This window comes from Oryx dammah, unplaced genomic scaffold, assembly GCF_014754425.2.
Source record: "Oryx dammah isolate SB20612 unplaced genomic scaffold, SCBI_Odam_1.1 HiC_scaffold_2, whole genome shotgun sequence".
NCBI classification, from domain to species: Eukaryota; Metazoa; Chordata; class Mammalia; order Artiodactyla; family Bovidae; genus Oryx; species Oryx dammah.
The window spans coordinates 50,147,269-50,167,586 of record NW_024070186.1 but is presented as its reverse complement, the minus strand read 5'-3'; the positions used below and the strand labels follow the sequence as shown (position 1 = coordinate 50,167,586).

The 20,318-nt window shown below is 38.0% G+C and overlaps 2 protein-coding genes across 5 annotated transcripts in view; one reads left to right on the top strand and one right to left on the bottom strand.

The window, feature by feature from the left end:
• Positions 1-1,134: 1,134 nt before the first annotated feature.
• On the top strand, positions 1,135-16,790 carry TRIM59 (tripartite motif containing 59). Of its 4 annotated transcripts, none has more exons than XM_040247907.1 (3): positions 1,135-1,276; positions 2,209-2,282; positions 13,422-16,790. In XM_040247907.1, the coding sequence occupies exon 3, from the start codon at positions 13,425-13,427 to the stop codon at positions 14,631-14,633; it is 1,209 nt and encodes a 402-aa protein (XP_040103841.1). In that variant the 5' UTR covers positions 1,135-1,276; positions 2,209-2,282; positions 13,422-13,424; the 3' UTR covers positions 14,634-16,790. The 4 variants fall into 4 exon arrangements, with proteins under 4 accessions (XP_040103841.1, XP_040103864.1, XP_040103859.1 ...); XM_040247925.1 differs by lacking the exon at positions 1,135-1,276 and adding an exon at positions 1,561-1,702; XM_040247930.1 differs by lacking the exon at positions 2,209-2,282 and having other exon boundaries at positions 1,143-1,276.
• Positions 16,791-17,699: 909 nt separating this feature from the next.
• The window catches only part of SMC4 (structural maintenance of chromosomes 4), a 31,901-nt gene continuing 29,282 nt past the window's right edge, over positions 17,700-20,318 (bottom strand). The window contains exons 21-24 of the mRNA XM_040247895.1: positions 19,569-19,751; positions 19,196-19,428; positions 18,500-18,683; positions 17,700-18,042 (exon numbers count right to left, since the gene is read on the bottom strand). Of these exons, the coding sequence (XP_040103829.1) occupies positions 17,890-18,042; positions 18,500-18,683; positions 19,196-19,428; positions 19,569-19,751 (753 nt within the window). The 3' untranslated portion in view covers positions 17,700-17,889. The remainder of the gene's footprint in view (positions 18,043-18,499; positions 18,684-19,195; positions 19,429-19,568; positions 19,752-20,318) is intronic.

Sequence of the window (20,318 nt, the reverse complement as noted above, 5' to 3'; positions counted from 1 at the left end):
TGTCACGGTGTAACAGCGGATAGCTTGGATAGCACTGGAATTCACACAACGTAGTAACCCTTTCAGTAGTTAAACTGGTGAAGACATGTGAGATTGACTCAGGACTCACTGATACTAAATTTTATTGTTTAATATTTTTCTGTAATTTACTGTATAAGAGCCTAAGATCTGAAAGTACTGGCAGTACACAGTATACTGAGGTCCACAGCTTTATTTACTACAGTAAATAACTTCCAACTACATATTAGAGGGAAGTGTGATGAGAGTATCTTGAGATATAGATGGATAAAGTTTCTTAAGAGAAAGGACTGAACTGTTTTGTGATTCTAGGGGTTAAGAAGGTGAAATAGGAATTTGGCGGAGAAATCAAATTGGAAATCAGGAATTCTGTGCAATAGTCATCTCCAGACAACAATTTCGTATCGTGGAGACGCTGCGGAGGCGAGAGTAGTAGGACGAGATGGAGGGAAATGGTCCTAAATGAGTCTTGAGGTCCCACTACCCCTCAGAGTTAGTTCTCTTTAAGTACAAGAGAATTCCTCAGTACATCAGAAGCCCTCTCCTATGCGGGAACAAGTATTCTGATGGGTTTGTCTCTCCAGATGCTGTAAACAAAAGCAAAGCCGGGCTCAGGGGAGGATGGCGCTCGCTCACTGGGGTGCTTGTGCGCTCAGGACGCCTCAGGGTGCTGGGAACCAATGAAGTCACAACGGAAGACGCTGCGCTTTAAAGTCTAGAATTAGCACATGCCGACTTGGCTCCACGTTAAAATAAAAAATAGAAGTAGTTCTAAGAATCTTTTGTAGAAATCATAGGCCTCCGCCAGGCCCCGCCTCTTCCGGGACGCCATCCAGAGGCCCCAAGAGGGACTCCAGGCCAGACTCAACGGCAGCCAGAAGCGCCCCCGCCAACTGAAGCAACCCCTGCGGCGCGCCTCGGCAGCTCCAGAGCTGCACCCGCTCCTAGTGCGCAGGCGCAGAAAGCTCGCCGCCCGCCTCGAGCCGAGCCCTAGCGACCGTGCCCCCACTTCAGCCCTAACTGTGGGCAGTTTACTTTCGAACCGCGGCCCCGCGCTCTTTCTCATTGGCTGAGGCGACGCAGTTGAAGGTTGCCGGGAGACTGCGCCTGCGTCATAAGGCGCCCGAGCTCCGCCTCTTCTGAGCACCTGAAGGCCTCAGGGCGGAGGAGGGCGGGGACGCCAAGCAGCCCTCAGCACCGTCCGGAGGCCGTGCAACCCTGTTGCTGCTTGTGGAGTTGCCTGTTTCCCGTCCTCACGGTGAGTTTAAGGAGCTTTTCTTCGGTCCGAAAAGGCGGCTGTGGGTCCCTCCTCTTTGCTTGTAGCCCAGGCTGGTGTACTGTGTATGTTTGAGGCTTGGTAATTCAGAGGGCTGGCTTGGGTCCTGCGTCTCTTACCTCTTGTCCCAGGTGAAGAGCTGGGGGACCTTGTTTTCCCTCCCGCCAGGATGGAGCTGCCTTTCCGTGAAAGAGAAGGCCCTCTGTGGCGGGGTGGGGAAAGGGGCCGGGCTCCGCCGAGCTGAGTGACCGCTCGGGGGTCGGAGTGGATGGAGGACGCCGAGGCGCGTTAGGAGAGAGGCCCGGAGGGATTTGTCGGAAACCTTCGGGAAAGGGAAGGTGAAGGGCCCTGGTGTTTGAGCCCCCTTTCTGGCAGACGTTCTCACCGGAATTAACGTTCTACACCACGGTAGGTGTAGTTACACCCATCTTACAGATGTGAAACGGCAGTTGGGAGAGGCACTAGGTAAAACACCTCCAGGGATTCTCAACATTTACGTGGCAGAACTGAGACATTAACAGACGTACTGATGGGAATAACCGAAATCAAGATTTGTGATTTTCAACTGGCATAACCTTTCACTTCTATGAGTGCTTCTTGCCTTCCAATTAACTCTCAGCAGTCCAACATGACCATGAAGGTTTACTCCGTCATCACTATTGTTAGCTAATGTTTTCGAGATACTTGACGCTATAAAAAGAGGTCCTTTGTGACAGTTTATTTGGTCACAGATTTGTTGGGATTTTCAAGTTACAGTGATACCTCTCTTGCTACTCCACAGCTATTGATATTTGTCACTACTTTAAAAAACACACACACACAGTGAGGCTCAGGGAAGGTAAGTATTAAAGATAGTGATATTTCCTTTTGAGAATTTGAATCTAGAACATTAAGATAAAATAATTTTATTTCAGAATAAGGATAAAAGAATCCGAGAAAGTTAAAGAAGATATATATTCAGTCTCCAAACCAGAAAGTCAACTAAGTGGTAAGTTCTGGGAGATTAAGTGAATACCAAAGAGATTTTCAGTAAATTTTTAAACTGTAAGGTGATTTAAATTTTTGAATCTTTTTTTTAAAAAAAGAATGCATGTTGGTGGTATGTAAAATTCGAACCATGTAGAAGGATCTTGAAATGAAAAGTAAACAACTCTCTTATCTGACCTATACCTTAAAGTTAGTCACTGTTAACTCTTGTTTACCCTGCTGCTGGAAATTTTACAAGAATGTGTGCATCTTAATACAGACACACACGGTTAACACAGATCTGCAATTTGAATTTATTAAGTTATTGGGGTACCTTTTTACCATGCATTTACATACATATTGTTTCTGCATTCCTTTTTTTTTAAGGTTTTTTTCAATGTGGACCTTTTTTATAAACTCTTGATTGAATTTGTTATAATATTGCTTTTGTGTTATGTTTTGGGCTTTGGCTTCAGGGCATGTGGGATTTTAGCTCCTGGACCAAGGATCGAAACCAGCATCCCTTGTATTGGAAGGCAAAGTCTTAATCTCTGGACTACCAGGGAAGGCCCTGCATTCCTTTTTTATTTTTTTCATTTTTAATTGGAGGATAATTGCTTTATAATGTTGTGTTGGTTTCTGCCATACAACAGTATGAATGAGCCATAAATATGTGTGTAAATACACATATACACTCCCTCTTCATCCTCTCATTCCCCACTGCATTTCTTTTTAATCACCAAGTAGCTATCATTTGGGGCTTCCCTGGTGGCTCAGCAGTGGGGGGTTGGGTGGGGGGAGGTGGAGAAAAAACGAAATCCGCCTGTAATGTAGGAGACACTGTTCAATCCTTGAGTCAGGAAGATCCCCTGGAGAAGGAAGTTGCCACCTGTTCCAGTATTCTTGTCTGGGTAATCCCATGGACAGAGAAGCCTGGAGGGCTACAGTCCATGGGGTGGTAAAAGAGTTGGACACAATTTAGTGACTGAACAATAACAATAGCTATCCCTTAAAGTAAGGGACCATAGTTTAGCTACTCTGGCAAGATGAAATTTTGATCTTAGTTGATATTAGTTTTAATGTTGCTTTTTTCCCACCAAATATGTATTTTCACTTTGAAAAATATTTTTTAAAAAGGCAAACAAAATCGTAACTCCTCATATCAGTTGGTTATTAAATTGCATTAATGGGCTTCCCCTGGTGGCTCAAATGGTGAAGAATCTGCCTGTAACGCAGAAGACGTGGGTTTGATCCCTGGGTCGGGAAGATCTCTTGAAGAAGGGAATGGCTACCCATTCCAGTATTCTTGCTTGGAGAATTCTGTGGACAGAGGAGCCTGGTCTTTTTTTAGTTTGAGGGAACAGGTTGATGTCAAAATGCAGGAAAACATACAAATGGGCAGAGTTAAAATCAGATCTGACCATAGAATTTTTTTGTTTTGTTTTGAGTTAGGTGAGCCTTCATTATTTTTGTACATGTATTCTTTGTTTTTTTTTTTTTTTTTAAATCAGGGCCACAAGGATGTGAGACCCAGACTGGGTGGTGGCACTTCTTGAATTTTCCCAGACTTATAGCTGACTCACTGTCTTAAGTACTAGAGCAAGTCATATAACTCTATAATGTAGCAGATTTCTCTTCAGAGGTGGTAAACTGTAATGAATGTTTTATAACCATTCATGTTTAGAGATGAAAGACAATAATGCATTAGGGAATTAAGGCTTTTAAAAAATAGTTTATACAGGAGAATGATATTTTTGATATGCCCAGTTCTCCATCATCTGCTGTCAGTGCTGACCATACATAATAAGCTGGTTAGACACTGGAGACTCCATAGAAAATCAACTTTCTGGAGAAAGACTGCATAGAAACTTTAGAATTTCAATAATGTGTTTGTTTTGACACTTAAGCACAAGAAATCTGAGAAATAATTTTTAAGTAGATGATTTAGCTTCAGGTTTATTTCTAAAAAGATTTCTTTTTATATTCATGTTTCTTGGTGACTTTTAAAAGGGAAGCAAGGAATCTTGAACTAAGTTATCAGTTTGTCCTTTGTCTCTTAGTCCCTCCTGGAGGAAAATAACATTTTACATGGGTCATTTTAATTTTTTTGCTTTTTAAAATTATAGAATAATAGAAATTGATTTCAAAATTAATATGGCAGGGGTGAGCCTGGCTGGATGATAGGCAAGACACTTAAACATTTTTAAAGTTTTTTTTATTTTTTTAAAACTTACATATAATTTACCATTTTAACCATTTTTAAGTGTATAGTCAGTGGCATTAAGTACATTTCACATTGTTGTGCAGCCATCACCATCTATCTCCAGAACATTTTCATCTTCCCAAAGTGAAGCTGCATTCATTAAACAGTAACTCTCCAACTCTCCTCCCTCTAGCCCCTGGCAACCACCATTTTACTTTGTCTTTGTAGACTGTGCTTATTGGCTTTTATATTATGTGCATTTTTCACATCTAATGTGATCATACATTTTTTTCTCCACTGACCTGAGTAATTTTCTGTTGCTGAGTTAACTTTACATTTCTGGAAAGAGCTGTATTTGCTTCTGTACTGTATTATTTTAATGTAATCAGGATTTGTTTTTGCTGATATTGTGTTCAGGATTTTACATCAGCATCCATTTTTGTAATTGTTCTATTTTTAGTTTTGAGTTGTCTTTGTTAGGTTTTGCAATTGTGTTATATACTATCCTTAAAACAGTTTGCAAACTTGCCATCTTGTATTCTCCAGCAGTAGTATAAGTAATTGTTTCTTAACCACTTGGATGAACCCACCAGAGAAGCTTTCTCCCTTTCCCCCCCTTTTTTTTTTCCAGAGCCTTTTTTTTCCCCCAGAGTAGCACTTTTCCAGCTTGTGAATTTCTCTCATGGTTTGCTTTATCTTTTCTGGTAAATTTTGGTATTGGAACTGACGGTAGAGAATAGTTAATTTCTTGTAGACTTTCAAATAGATATTCTCTATAATTTTGGCTTTTCCCATATTTGGCTTATTTCCTTTTTTTAATGCTAAACTTAGTACATTTTTTTTTTTTTTTCTTAACCCTCTTGTTTGCATTGCATTGCACGCTTAGTCGCTCAGTCATGTCCAACTGTTTTGCGACTCAATGGACAGTAGCCTGCCACGCTCATCTGTCCTTGAGATTCTCCAGGCAAGAATACTAGAATGGGTTGCCATTTCCTACTCCAGGGCATCTTACCTACCCAGGGATCGAACCCTGGTGTTCTACATTGCAGGCAGATTCTTTACCATCTGAGCCACCAGGGAAGCCCCTTATTGCTGCATAACCAATCCCACATTTTAGCAGCTTAAAACAAAAATTAAAACAGTTCCTTTGGGTCAGGAATCTCGGAGCTGTCCACTTCTGGCCCATGGTCTCTCATGATGTTGCAGTCATTGCCAGATTTTAATGGACCGGAAGTATCTGCTCATTCTGTAGTTGCTTGAGTCTTCGTGTTCTTGGGGGCTGTTAGACTAAGGGTCTTAGTTTCTTGCCACAGCGGTGGACCTGGTCTGCTTGCAACATGGCATCTTTCTTCCCTTAGTGAGAGTGATTTGAGAGAGCTGGAGAGAGCCAGAGCATTCCAGACTGAAGCTTGGTCTTACAAAATCTTAAAGTTACATCTGCTGTATTGTTTGTTAAAAGGGAGTCACTAAGTCCAGCCCACACTCAAGAGAAGGGAATTACAAAAGGATGTGACAACTGGGAGGTAAAGGTCCATCTTGGAGGCTTCCTGTCATAGATAGCTAAAGGTTTGTTTATTTAAAGAGCCAGGCCTTGGGTTTATCAATTCTTAGAGTTTTCTGTTTTCTAATTCACAGTTTTCTTCATGAGTTAGAATTGTTCTTTTCTTTTGCTTTTCCTAGGTTCATTTTATTTTTTTCCCCAACTTTTAAAAAAAGATGAATCCTTTTTATATTACTTCTTTAGTTTATTAATGAATGAATAAATTATATCTTGGCTGGGTAGAGAATTCTTAGGTCATATCCTTTTTCTTCCTGACCCCTGTGGGTATTGACTGCTACATTGTCTTTTATCATTTCTAGTTGCTTTGGAGGTGTTGTGTTTATCTACTGCTGTGTAACAAATAGAAGGTTTAGATGCCTAATGTCCAAGATGACTTTTTCACTCACATGTCTGGCACCTCGTTGCTCCTCCACTTGGCCTCATCAGCAGAGCAGGATAGAATTTTTACATAGCAAAGAGGCAGCAATCTGCTAGGCTCCCTAAGGGTTATATCCAGAACTGTCATCATGTCACTAGTACTGTATCCTGTTGGTCAGAGCAGTCACACGTCTTGCCCAGATCTTTTTGAGGGAAGAATAGATTTCATCTCTTGAGAGAATACCAGCAAAGTCACATCTCAGAATAACGTATCTGAGAAATAACTTTTGTGGCCATCTTTAGAAATTACAGTCTCCCAGAGAATTTTGAGATCATTATGTTTTTATTTTCTTTTTTTTTTAAGTGTCTTTCCTGACTAGATGCATGTGGGATTGTCTTTATTTCTTTATTTAAAATTTTAATATTTTAAATTACCTGTTAATTTGTTGAAAGTAAAAAAGAATTTAGGTTTATAATGGAAAGCAGCAGCCTCCTGCCCTCATGTTCCTGAGTCTTGATTCCTGCTCTCCAGAAGCTATCATTTCATTCCATTTAAATATTTCTTTTGTTATTGCTTCTATATTTCTAAATAATTGGCTTTTGATGTGATTTCTTGATTTTTCATTTTTAGGTATGTATTGACGACTTCTTATAAGGGAAGATTAAGATAAGTTCTTAAACAGTGTTTCCTTCCCTATTCCCTCCTCCCAATATAACTTTTTCATTTTCTTAATTTGAGCTATTACAACAAACCTACCTTAAACAACAATCATTGATTTCTTAAACAACAATCGTTGATTTCTTGTAGTTTTGTAGGCTAGGAAGTCCAGGATCAGGATGCTGGCACAGTTGGGTTCTGGCCAAAGCTCTCTTCCTGCTTTGCAGATGGCCATCTTCCTGCTGTGCCTTCACATGGCAGAGAGCAGAGAAAGAGAGGGAGCAAGCTATGTATCTCTTCCTTTAAGGGGCTCATCTCATTCATGAGGGCTCAGCTCTCAAGACCTAATTACCTCTGCCTCATTTACACTATCACATTAAGTGTTAGGATTTGAACATATGAATTTTCAGGAGACACATTCAATCCATAACAGTCATGCTTTTTGGTAAAATCAGTATTAATATTTATAATGTTATGATTAATAGGACAACTGAGTTATATAATATGCTGTAATATTTCCTCTTTTCATGATTCCATCATTTTCTCCTACATTTAGTTTTCTCATTACCTCTCAGTATGTTCAGACACATGAAATATTGTCTGTTCCATTTATTTACTTAAAGACATTTCTTCTGGATTTCTGTCTTCTTCCTCTAGACTTTTTCTCTAGGCTTGGTACACAGTTGTCCAGGATTCCATTTCACAGTTGCCCTGGTGAGAATTCTTGTTTTCTTGTCTTTCTGCAGTAGTTTTTTTTTTTTTTTTTTAAGAAATGACAAGTAGTGGGTGTTTCAAAACCCAGGTAGTGGGTTTTGAGACCTCTTGTGTCAAACGATCTTTAGACTACTTTCAAAATTTACTTTTTCTAGTTGTAGAATTTTAGGTTAGAAGCCATGTTTTCCTATTAAAGAATTGCTTCATTGTCTTCTAGTTTCCAGTGTCGTTGTTACACACAGCATAGCTAAATCCAAGATACTCATCCCAGAAAATACTCATTGGAAAAGTTTTTTGTTCCTTTCCCCCCCGTCAAGAGTCTAGGCTGGTTATGGAAAATTTCTGGTACATAAAATTTCATATTAGTTTCTGAAGAACTAGCCCCTAAGCATGCTAGCCACTTTTATCTTCTGTTTCTCAGGCAGCACCCAGAGTTAGGAAGTTCCTGACCTTACATATTAATAGTTATTTTCAATCAGGCTTACTTTTGTTAGCCAGTCTTCACTTCTCATGAATGTGTTGGCTAAAATCAGTTTTTCATAACAGCCTGAAGAGGGTAATCTGAGAGTAGATTTGATTTCTGTATCTTCAAGTTATCTACACGTTTCTGATTAAATTTTATTAAAAATACATGCTCTTTGTTGTGCAGTCACTAAGTCACGTCTGACTCTTTGCGACCCCATGGACTGCAGCATGCCAGGCTCCTCCTCTGCCTTCCACTATCTCTTGGAGTTTGCTCAAATTCATGTCTTTTGAGTTGATGTTGTTATCTAACCATCTCATCCTCTTTCACCCCCTTTTTCTTTTGCCTTCAGTCTTTCCCAGCATCAGGGTCTTTTCCAGTGAGTTGGCTCTTCGCTTCACGTGGCCAAAGTGTTTTAGAGTTTCAGTTTCAGAATCAATCCTTCCAATGAATATTCAGGGTTGATATCCTTTAGGATTGATGGGTGTGATCTCCTTGTAATCCAAGGGACTCTCAAGAATCTTCTCCAGCACCATGATTTGAAAGCATCCATTCTTCAGCACTCAGCCTTCTTTGTGGTCCAATTCTCATATCCATACATGACTACTGAAAAAACCTTAGCTTTGACTGTATAGACCTTTGTTGGTAAAGTGATGTCTCTGCTTTATAATATGCGGACTAGGTTTGTCTTGAGCTTCCCAGGTGGCTCAGTGGTAAAGAATCTACCTGCCAGTGCAGAAGACTTGGATTTGATCCCTGGGTTGGGAAGGTCCCCTGGAGGAGAGCATGGCAACCTACTCCAGTATTCTTGCCTGGATAATCCCATGGACAGAGGAGGGCTAAGGGCTACAGTCCATGGGGTCGTAAAGAATCAGACGTGACTGAGTACGCATGCTTGCGGTAGGTTTGTCATAACTTTCCTTCCAAGGAACAAGTGTCTTTCAATTTCATGGCTGTAGTCCCCATCCACAGTGATTTTGGAGCCCAAGAAAATAAAATATGTCACTCCTTCCATGTTTTCCCCTCCTGTTTGACCAGATGCTATGATCTTGGTTTTGTTAATGGTGAGTTCCAAGCCAGCTTTTCCATGCTCCTTTTTCACCTTCATCAAGAGGCTTTATAGTATCTCTTCACTTTTTGCCATTAGCATGGTATCATCTGCATATCTGAAGTTGTTGATATTTCTCCTGGCAGTCTTGATTCCAGCTTGTGCTTCATCCATTCTGGCATTTTGCATAATTTACTCTGCATATAAATTAAATAAGCAGGGTGACAATACCTTGTCGTACTCCCTTCCCAATTTGGAGCCAGTCAGTTCCATATCTGGTTCTAACTGATGCTTCTTGACCTGCATACAGGTTTCTCGGGAGACAGGTAAGGTGGTCTGGTATTCCCATCTCTTTAAGAATTTTCCAGTTTGTTGTGATCTACAAAGTGCTTTAGCATAGTCAGTGAAACAGAATTAGATGTTTTTCTGGAATTCTCTTGCTTTTTCTGTTATCCAGTGGATGTTGGCAATGATCTCTGGTTCCTCTGCCTTTTCTAAACCCAGCCTGTACATCTGGAATTTCTCAGTTCACGTACTGTTGAAGCCTGGCTTGAAGGATTTTTGGGCATTACTGTGCTAGCATGTGAGATCAACGCAATCATATGGTAGTTCGAACATTCTTTGGCATTGCCCTTCTTTGGGATTGGAATGAAAACTGACCTTTTCCAGTCCTGTGGCCACTGCTGGGTTTTCTAAATTTGCTGACATTTTGAGTGTGGCACTTTAACAGCATCATTTTTTAGAATTTTAAGTAGCTCAGCTGGGGTTCCAACACCTCCTTTAGCTTTCTTTATAGTGATGCTTTCTAAGGCTGCTTGACTTCACACTCAAAAGATGTCTGGCTCTAGGTGAGTGACCACACCATTGTGGTTACCTGGGTCATTAAGGGTTTTTTTATATAGTTTTTCTGTGTATACTTGCCATCTCTTCTTAATCTTTCTGCGTCTGTTTGGTCCATACTATTTCTGTCCTTTATTGTGTCTATCCTTACATGAAATGTTCTCTTGATATCTCTCATTTTCTTGAAGAGATCTCCAGTCTTTTTCCTCCTATTGTTTTCCTCTGTTTCTTTGCATTGTTCTCTTAAAGGCTGCCTTCTCTCTTCTCGCTCTTCTCTGTCACTCTGCATTCAGTTGGGTATATCGTTCCCTTTCTCCTTTGGCTTTCACTTTTCTTCTTTCCTCAGCTATTTGTAGTCTCCTTAGGTAGCCACTTTGCATTTTTGCATATCTTTTTCAGTGACTTTGGTCACTGCCTCCTGTACAGTGTCATGAACCTCCATCCATAGTTCTTTAGGCACTCTGTCTACCAGATCTATTTGTCACCTCCATGGACTACCCTGTATCTCAACTGGTAAAGAATCGGCCTGTGAGTCAGGAGACCAGGGTTCAATCCCTGGGTTGGGAAGTTCCTCTGGAGAAGGGAATTGCAATCCACTCCAGTATTCTTGCCTGGAGAATTCCATCGACAGAGAAGCCTGGCGGGCTACAGTCTGTGGGGTCACGAGTTGGACATGACTGAGTGACTAACACACATTCGTCACCTCCACTGTAGAATCTGAGCCACCGGGGAAGCCCTGTGTAATCATAAGGGGTTTAATTTAGGTCATACTTCAGTGGCTAGTGGTTTTCCTTACATTCTTCAACTTAAGCCTGACTTTTACAAAAAGCAGCCGATGATCTGAGCCAGTGAGCTCCAGGTCTTGTTTTTGCTGACTGTGTAGAGCTTTTCCCATTTAGTGATGTCCATGTGTAGAGCTGTCTCTTGGGTTGTTGGAAGAGGGTGTTTGCTATGACCAACATGGTCTCTTGACAAAACTGTTAGCCTTTGCCCTGCTTCATTTTGTACTCCAAGACCAAACTTGCCTGTTACTCCAGATATCTCTTGACTTTCTCTTTTTACATTCCAGGCCCTATCATGAAAAGGACATCTTTTTTTGGTGTTAGTTCTAGAAAGTGTTGTAGATGTTCTATATTTGCTATAGAAGTAACTTTTGAGACCAGGATATCTAATGCTTCCATTTTATGTAAGTTCAAGAGATGATATTTTCTTTACAATATGGTTATTTTGAATATCTTCCTTCTAAAAAAAGTTGAACTTTTGGGATCTTTAAATGGGTTCCCAGGGAAAATGTTTTCTCACTTTTTAACAAGTATAGGATTTTGGAGGGAAGCTTTGGAGGGAAAGATGGTGTTCAGTTTTAGGGTTACTTTTTGATACTTGCATTAAATAACTCCAATATTAAATCTAAATAGAATATATGTCCATTGTTCAAATTTTATTCCTTTGCAAAATATTATTCTGTTTATTTCTTCATTATGAATTCTGACATCACTTAAACTGAAAAAACGTTTTGTTTTTCTTGGGTGGTTTTTCGATTTCAGAGCTCTCTGTTAGGTTCAAGATAATCATAAAGGCTTCCCAACATGTAGGTACATGAATTTATCTGCAGTGAATGTCATCTTCTGTTCTGTTGCCCAATTACTTTTGTTTCCTGGAATGCTTCACAGTTCAGGCTTATTAGTCTCACATATCTTGGCTCATTGTAGTTCTTAATGCTGTTAGTCTGAATGGCATATTTTCTGTTTTCAGATGTCTTCTTGATAGAACTTTTCCTAAGCAGAAATGTTGCTGTTTTAAAATAAAAGAACCCTAAAACTAAGGTCTGCCATTTTATTAGCATTGGTCTCTTAAGGGGCACTGTTTATTCAGCCAGTATTGAGTGAAGGCCTGTTGTGTCAGGTCTTGCACTTAGACACAATGTCTGCACTTACTGCAGGCTTATATTCTAATGTTTAGAAAAATGTTACAAAATCCTTTATTATTGTTTTTCTGTTTTTGGCTATGCCACACAGCTTGCATGATCTTAGTTCCCCAACCAGGTGTCAAACATGGGCCTTGGCAGTGAAAGCACCAAGTCCTAACCACTGGACCACCAGGGAATATCCCCACAAGTCTTTTAGATAAAGTCCATCTAAGAGCTAGAAAGTAGAAGTGCAGTGTTCAGTGAGATTAACAGGGGACCAAATCTGGGGAAGGAGGTGGGGCTCAAGTTCAGGCTTGAAGGAGTTTGGTTTTGCACATGGTGAAGAGGGGGCACATAGAGCTATAAAGACTGAAGAGGATTTTTTATGTTTATTAAAAGTACAATTAGTTATTTGTAGATGTTGTTTATTGAAACTCCTAACAGTTTTTATAGAGGATGATTTGATAAGCTTTAGATTTTACAAGAATGGCACTTGGAAGGCTTGTTGGAAATAACCAGTAGTAGCTTGCCAAGAAGTGAAGTTACTTGTGTCAGAGAAGATCTCTGAACTGTTGCTGGATTTCTTTCCTAAAGGAAAGATGACTAATGGCATTCTTCAGCACTAATGCTCTGCTGCTGCTAAGTCGCTTCAGTCGTGTCCGACTCTATGTGACCCCATAGACGGCAGCTCACCAGGCTCCGCCGTCCCTGGGATTCTCCAGGCAAAAACACTGGAGTGGGTTGCCATTTCCTTCTCCAATGCATGAAAGTGAAAAGTGAAAGTGAAGTTGCTCAGTCATGTCCGAATCTAGTGGTCAGTAATTCATAATTACCACTATCAACACTTCATCTTTCAAACTTCATTGCCAGGACTAATTTAGAAATGTTTTCCCTTTCCAAATCTTCAAATTAACATTACTCTAGAATATTACACTGTGCTGATTCAGGGCTTTAAGCACATATACTACAATTCAAATTCAAGAACCTGAGAAATTTATAGAACAGTTAGAAATTTAGTAACTTTAGAAACTGTGGTTGAGTCAACTGGGAATATGAATTGAAGAACATAATTTTGCTAAGAATCAACTTGTTATTTAATATTTAGTTCTATCTATTCATTACTTGTGTATAGTTTTGATTTTAGCATCTTAGAATGTAAAAAGTTGCTCAGGCTATTGATAATCATTAGGTAGACTTCCAACAGAACACCCCAAAGTGACCTCTTAAAGGTTATCAATAATCAGTATTAGGAATTAAATTATATAATCATTTTTGAAATCTTGGTAAATATCCTCTTGTAAATGACAAGTACAATATATTAAGTTTGTAGGTTAACACTTAAAACTTTATATAATGTATGCAAATATGTCTTTGTTATATGTAGAATTAAAATACTTTTTTCTCTTGACAGGAAATGCACAATTTTGAGGATGAGTTAACATGTCCCATTTGTTACAGTATTTTTGAAGATCCTCGTGTACTACCATGCTCTCATACATTTTGTAGAAATTGTTTGGAAAATGTGCTACAGGCAACTGGTAACTTTTATATATGGAGACCTTTACGCATTCCACTCAAGTGCCCTAACTGCAGAAGTATTATTGAAATTGCTCCAAGTGGTATTGAATCTTTACCTGTTAATTTTGCATTAAGGGCTATTATTGAAAAGTACCAGCAAGAAGACCATCCGGATATCATCACCTGCCCTGAGCATTACAGGCAGCCCTTAAATGTTTATTGTCTCCTGGATAAAAAATTGGTTTGTGGTCATTGCCTTACCATAGGTCAGCATCACGGTCATCCTATAGACGACCTTCAGAGTGCCTATATGAAAGAAAAGGACACACCTCAAAAACTGCTTGAACAGTTAACTGACACACACTGGACAGATCTTACTTGTCTTATTGAGAAGCTAGAAGAACAAAAATCTCATTCAGAGAAAATGGTCCAAGGTGATAAGGAAGTTGTTCTCCAGTATTTTAAGGAGCTTAGTGATACATTAGAACAGAAAAAAAAAATTTTCCTAACAGCTCTTTGTGATGTTGGCAATCTGATTAATCAAGAATATACTCCACAGATTGAAAGAATGAAAGAAATAAGAGAGCAGCAGCTTGAATTAGTGACACTGACAACATCTTTACAAGAAGAGGCTCCACTTAAATTTCTTGAAAAAGTTGATGATGTCCGCCAACGTGTGCAGATCTTGAAACAAAGACCGCTTCCTAAGGTCCAACCTGTTGAAATTTATCCTCGAGTAAGCCAAGTATTGAAAGAAGATTGGAGCAGAACAGAAATTGGACAAATTAAGAAACTTCTCATTCCTGAAATGAAGATCTCTTCAAAAAGGATTCCTTGTGCCTGGCCTGATGAAGAGGAAAAAGTTGAATTTTTTAAGATTCTAAACACTGTTATAGTTACACTAATTTCAGTGATCCTGATGCTGATCCTCTTTTTTAACCAACACATAATAACCTTTTTAAATGAAATCACTTCAATATGTTTTTCTGAAGTCTCTCTCTCTGTTTACCAAAGTTTATCTAAGAATGTGCACAATTTAAAGAATATACTATGTCACACTGTGTATTTACTGAAGGAATTCATGTGGAAAATGGTTTCTCATTGAACATTCTAATCTGGATTATTTAAGGCTTATTCTGTACAGCAGAGGCTAATGACCATCGCTAAGTAGAGGAATATAGGGGTAACTTGGATAAATAAAATAGGCTGAAGTTTGTTAGAATTGCAACAGAATAATCCCTCTTATGCTTTTGTTGAATACAAAATGTGTCATCAGAAGTTAGAAATGAGACAATGTCTGGTTTTCTGAAAACTAGAACAAACTCTAGTGAGAACTTGATTTAAATATTAATACATTATCCCATTTTTATTGGTTTGTAACATTGACTATTTTAACATTATTATACCGGTAGTGTTTTAGCATTATATACTGCAGTGGTTGGCTTTGCAGTTCTGTGTATACAGTTTTTAATTAAAAATGTCAAAATCCTGAAAGATATAAACTTTTGAATGGGCAAATAAATAAAGATGATGAGAAGAGGTTTTATATTCAAGTAGCTAAGTCAAAGTGATAGGGGATTGCTGATGTTAAAGATACGTTTGATCAAATGTACCTGAGCCACACAGTAGTGTTTTAGATTAACAGCCTACAGTTTCTATAACATTCGTTCCTAATAAAACTGTTGCTTAAGTGTTGTTAGGGACAAAACAATAACATTTCCTAGCACTTACTGTCCTATAATTCATGTAAATTTATTTTAGGATTGTATTGATATTTGACTTTTGTGTAGTCTTTGTCTTGTTAGTCAAATCAGTTCTTGGGAAATATTGATATGTCCCACCCTCAGTATGTTTGGATGGCATCATGTTAACTGCATGTCTTTAAAATTGTCTTAAAATTTCCAAGTCTTTTATGCTAATGCCAGTTCAGTTCAGTTGCTCAGTTGTGTCCGACTCTGCGACCCTGTGAACTGCAGCACACCAGGCCTCCCTGTCCATCACCAACTCCCGGAGTCCACCCAAACCCATGTCCATTGAGTTGGTGATGCATCTAGCCATCTCATCCTCTGTCGTCCCCTTCTCCTCCTGCCCCCAATCCCTCCCAGCATCAGAGTCTTTTCCAGTGAGTCAGCTCTTCGCATGAGGTGGCCAAAGTACTGGAGTTTCAGCTTTAGCATCATTCCCTCTAAAGAAATCCCAGGGCTGATCTTCAGAATGGACTGGTTGGATTTCCTTGCAGTCCAAGGGACTCTCAAGAGTCTTCTCCAACACCACAGTTGAAAAACATCAATTCTTCGGCACTCAGCTTTCTTTACAGTCCAACTCTCACATCCATACATGACGCTAATGCCAAAGCACCAATAATTTGATGTTATTTTCTTGAATTGTAAGGGGAGTCCGCCTAGCTACCTAAGTCAAATCCCTTTGATGTAGTTTCCTTTTTGTTAGCAAAGACTGAATTGTGGTCCTGGTAGGACTTATTGACACTTTCGTCCATGCAACCCTAAGTACAAGCTCACTTCCCAAAATTCCAAGTAGATAGCATGTTTAGGAGCTGAACGCTCATGGTCCTAGAGGTGGCTGTAATCAGGGCACCAGTTCCAGAATACTAAGACCTTATCGCTGAGAAAAAGTCTAAAGATGGCTGGCTGTACTCAGTTCATGATCAGAGTATCAGAATAGAAAAACTAAATGTGTGGGCAAAGAACTTTTGGAGGTAGAAAATGTGTATACAGCTACATACCAACTTAAGCCTGGAGTTGCACTGACTTGATTATAAAGTTACAACAAAAATGCCACATACGTTTTGGAGTGCATATAATTAGTCTCACATTACTGAAATAAGTATTAATCCTTGCTTTTTTGTACGTTAGCAAACAGACACAAAATTGCCAAAGCCATATGTTTAGTATGAGAGACCCATATATATATTTTAAGAGTTCACCTGTTGTGTTACCTTTTAAAGAATTTAAACCAAGGTTTTTACTAGGGTTTCTAACATGTCTATGAATCAGCTAAAAATGGAAACATTTTAGGTTTGACATTTTTTTAATAACTTGCCAGTTTTTAGTAAAAAATACTTTAAAATTTTATGTAGTCTGCATGAATAATCGAATATACAAATAACTCATACATGCTCTTCCCTTTTGTATTTTTGAGGATGAGATTGTAAAATTTGAAGTATATAATCTTGAATCTTCATTTCTAAGTTTTTACGTATAACAAAGGTTTACATTGTAATAAACTCATTTGGATCTTTGCATTGAGTGGTTTAATAAGGTGCTGAAACTCAGGAGTGGTTGCTTTGGAATTTTCATATGGACTATGAGCATTATCTATTTTAACTTTTTAAAAGCACTACACTTTACTGTATCTATTGGTTATGAAAATATAAAAATATTAAATTCATCTCTGTTCTCACCAATGAAAAGACCTTGATTATACTGATACTTTTTTCTAGTTACCTTTCCCTTGTATAATCTTGACTTTATAAACAAATGACCATACTTAGATTTTGGATCTTATTTTATTTAAGTCCATGCTAATGTATTTACATCTTACTGATTATGATACAGACTCTTTGTTGGCTTTTAGTACCTAAACAATGCACTATGAATAATAAGGTAATTTTAAATTTTAATTCCTCAGGCTCTCTATCTAGAAACTTAATAGCTTAGACCAGACTTCTGATTCAATACCAGGATTTTTTCTGAAAATGAAGTGATTGCCAGCTTATTTCCAGTAGTATATTTTTGATTTAATGCACTGTAACACAATAACAAGAAAGCCTTTGACAACTTGATGGACAAACGGTACTGCATGCTAATTTCCATTTATACTAAAGAAATTAACCCCTATACACTTAAATCATTCTTTTTCTGAAGCAACTATATATAGGGGGTATATATACCCATTCAAGTTATTCAGACATTTGCTGGCCCTTTCACAAGTGTTTTAAACAGTCAAGCACATCGAGTTTAAGAATGTATAATATTCAAATTCTCATTCTTGCAATTCAGAATTACTGGTTTAACATGATTTAGTTTACGACTGTACTGTTCATCAAAGTAATACACTTTTAACTCTGCATAAGGGGAAATTATCTGATCGTCCAGGCATCTTATTTTCTCCATAGTTGCCACTTACGAAATTGTCAGATTCTTACAATCAATCTCCTAGGAACAGGCACAGAGAATATTTTATTAAACTTGAAACATTTCTTAATTAACAGCATAAAATAGAAACTATATGATACAATTTAAGAATAGGTATTTTATATAATTTATAACCCTTTACAAACAAAGTAAATACAACATGTTGAGTCTACAGTAAGATTTGAAAAATCTTCAGATTAAGCAAGTTTAGCAAAGTCCTTTAGATGCAATTTCTTTTGGGTTTACTGCAACGCTTTTTGTTATATTGTATGTCTTGTAAATTCCAATAAGTCTATCTGAAATCTCAAACATATTATTTCGAAGAGAAATTATTATGAACTGGGCATTTTTTGTTTGTTCCTAAAGAGAAAAAACAATAAATTAGAAAAATTATACATAGATATGTAAATGTATGAATAATAATAAAGATCTAACTTTACTTCCCTAAAATATTTCTTGGGCAATAAATTGAACATGACATTGCTAATTAATATGAACAAGAATGACAACATGGATAATTCATGACAGTATCTGGGTTAGAGAAGAACTCGGGTATTTGGAAGGATAGTTGCCTAGTAGAAGTCTTCTAGTAGAAAAAAGATATGGGAAAAGAAAAAAGTTCTACCTGTGTTTCTGCTACTAATTTACATTTATATTTAACTTTTCCAAAATGGAACTATTTTGCTCAAATAAAGTGGTCTCCGTTAATACCATGGGAATAGAGAATGGCAGAAGCTCGAAAGAGGCCAAAGAATTCCATGTGTAATGTTTAGGGAACACATATTTTCACAATGAAAAGCTCTAAATGATTACTTACATATATGTAAAATGCAACAATAGATACATTTTTGAAGTCAAGGGCTGCATCAATCTCATCCATGAAGTACAGTGGAGTGGGTTTATAGTGATGAAGAGCAAACACTAAAGCCAATGAACTAAGTGTTTTCTCTCCTCCTGAAAGGTTGAAGATCTTCTTCCAACTTTTTTTAGGTGGTCGAACACTGAAATAATTAAGAAAATCTCATTACCTAAGTTACTTGCAAAGCTAAATTGAGACTCCATGATTTGTTTCCTATAATTGGCTTCTACCACCTTCCTTGGAAATACCTAACTTGCTTTTTCATTAATATAAATTCTTGGTGGGTTATTTTATAAAAATATTATTGGAGGATGAACACATAAGAACACCTAACAAAAATTTAAGGTTTAAACAGTAGATCAGTAAGTAATTCTTGCTATTCTTCCTGTTTCCCATGAATACTGGCGTGGGTAGCCTATCCCTTGTCCAGGGGAACTTGCTGACCAGAGTTGAACCAGGCTCTCCTGCATTGCAGGTGGATTCTTTACCAGCTAGGCTACACAGGAAGCCTATAGGCAAACTAGTATTTGTCAAATAAAATACACTGTAGACTTAACTGTCACATCCCACCCCTAAAGAATACTAAGTTTGGAGAATATGTACAGAGATGTTAACAGAAAAACCCAAAACTTGGTATATGGCATCATTACAAACCTGAATGTGATTCCTTCAGAGAAAGGATCCATGCTGTCTACAAGGTCCAGCTCAGCATCACCTCCCAAAGTAAGCATTTGGTAATTTTCCTTTAATTTATTTGTTATTATATAAAAACCTGCCATGAATTCATTAAGTCTTTGTCTTCGAAGATCTTCATATGCCTGTCTAAAATTATCTCTTTCATTAGTAATTTTGTCCAATTCTGCCACCCGTTGTAAATATAATTCTTCCTATGAAAAGAATATGAGAAAAACATGTTATACATTTGACATGAGAATTAAAACTGCTAATTATATAAAATAAAAGCTTAACAATTTAGGGTAAGGACTAAAGAGACTTTCTGACCATTACACGAGTTGTTTACTTGTACCTTCTTTTTATAATCTGCAATGGCGCCAAGATTTGGTTTCATTTCATGACACTGGGCTTCCAAAACTGCGATTTGATTTGTTATAGAATCTGGGTTCTTGATTGTTTCAAGCTCTTCTGGGCTTAGAACTGGAATCTTTTCAACGTGATTATCTTCTATTGGATGCAGTGATATTTTTGAAATCTATCAAGTTAGACGAATATTAGAAAACACAGTGTTACTTACAATTCCTTGTTTCAAAAAAACCTCCCAGGGACTTCACTGGTGGGCCAGTGGTTAAGAGGCTGCCTTGCACTGGTTGGGAAATTAGGATTCCACAAGCTACAGAGCAACTAAGCTCAGGTACTACAGCTAGAGAGTTCATGCACTGTGATAAAAGATCCCGCATGTAGCAACCAAGACCTGACAGCCAAATATATTAAAAAGCAAAAAACTCACAAATTTAAGACAAATCATCTATCAGAATGACATATAATGAGTGGTGACTCATTTGTGTATCAACTATTTTTCAAAGGACTTAAAAAAAAAACATAGCTGTAGTGCCCAAGTGTTCATGTTCAATCTCTAAATCAGCCCTGGGATGAAAATGTTAATTCTAACCATTACCCTTATTTTTCTGTATATAATAACTCCTATATACTGTTCATTTTGTCCCCTATAAACCTGAGAAGTGCTTATATAGCCTGAAATTAAGAATTACAACATACTTCAAAAACACAAACCCCAACTTTTTTCATAAAGGCTATTTAA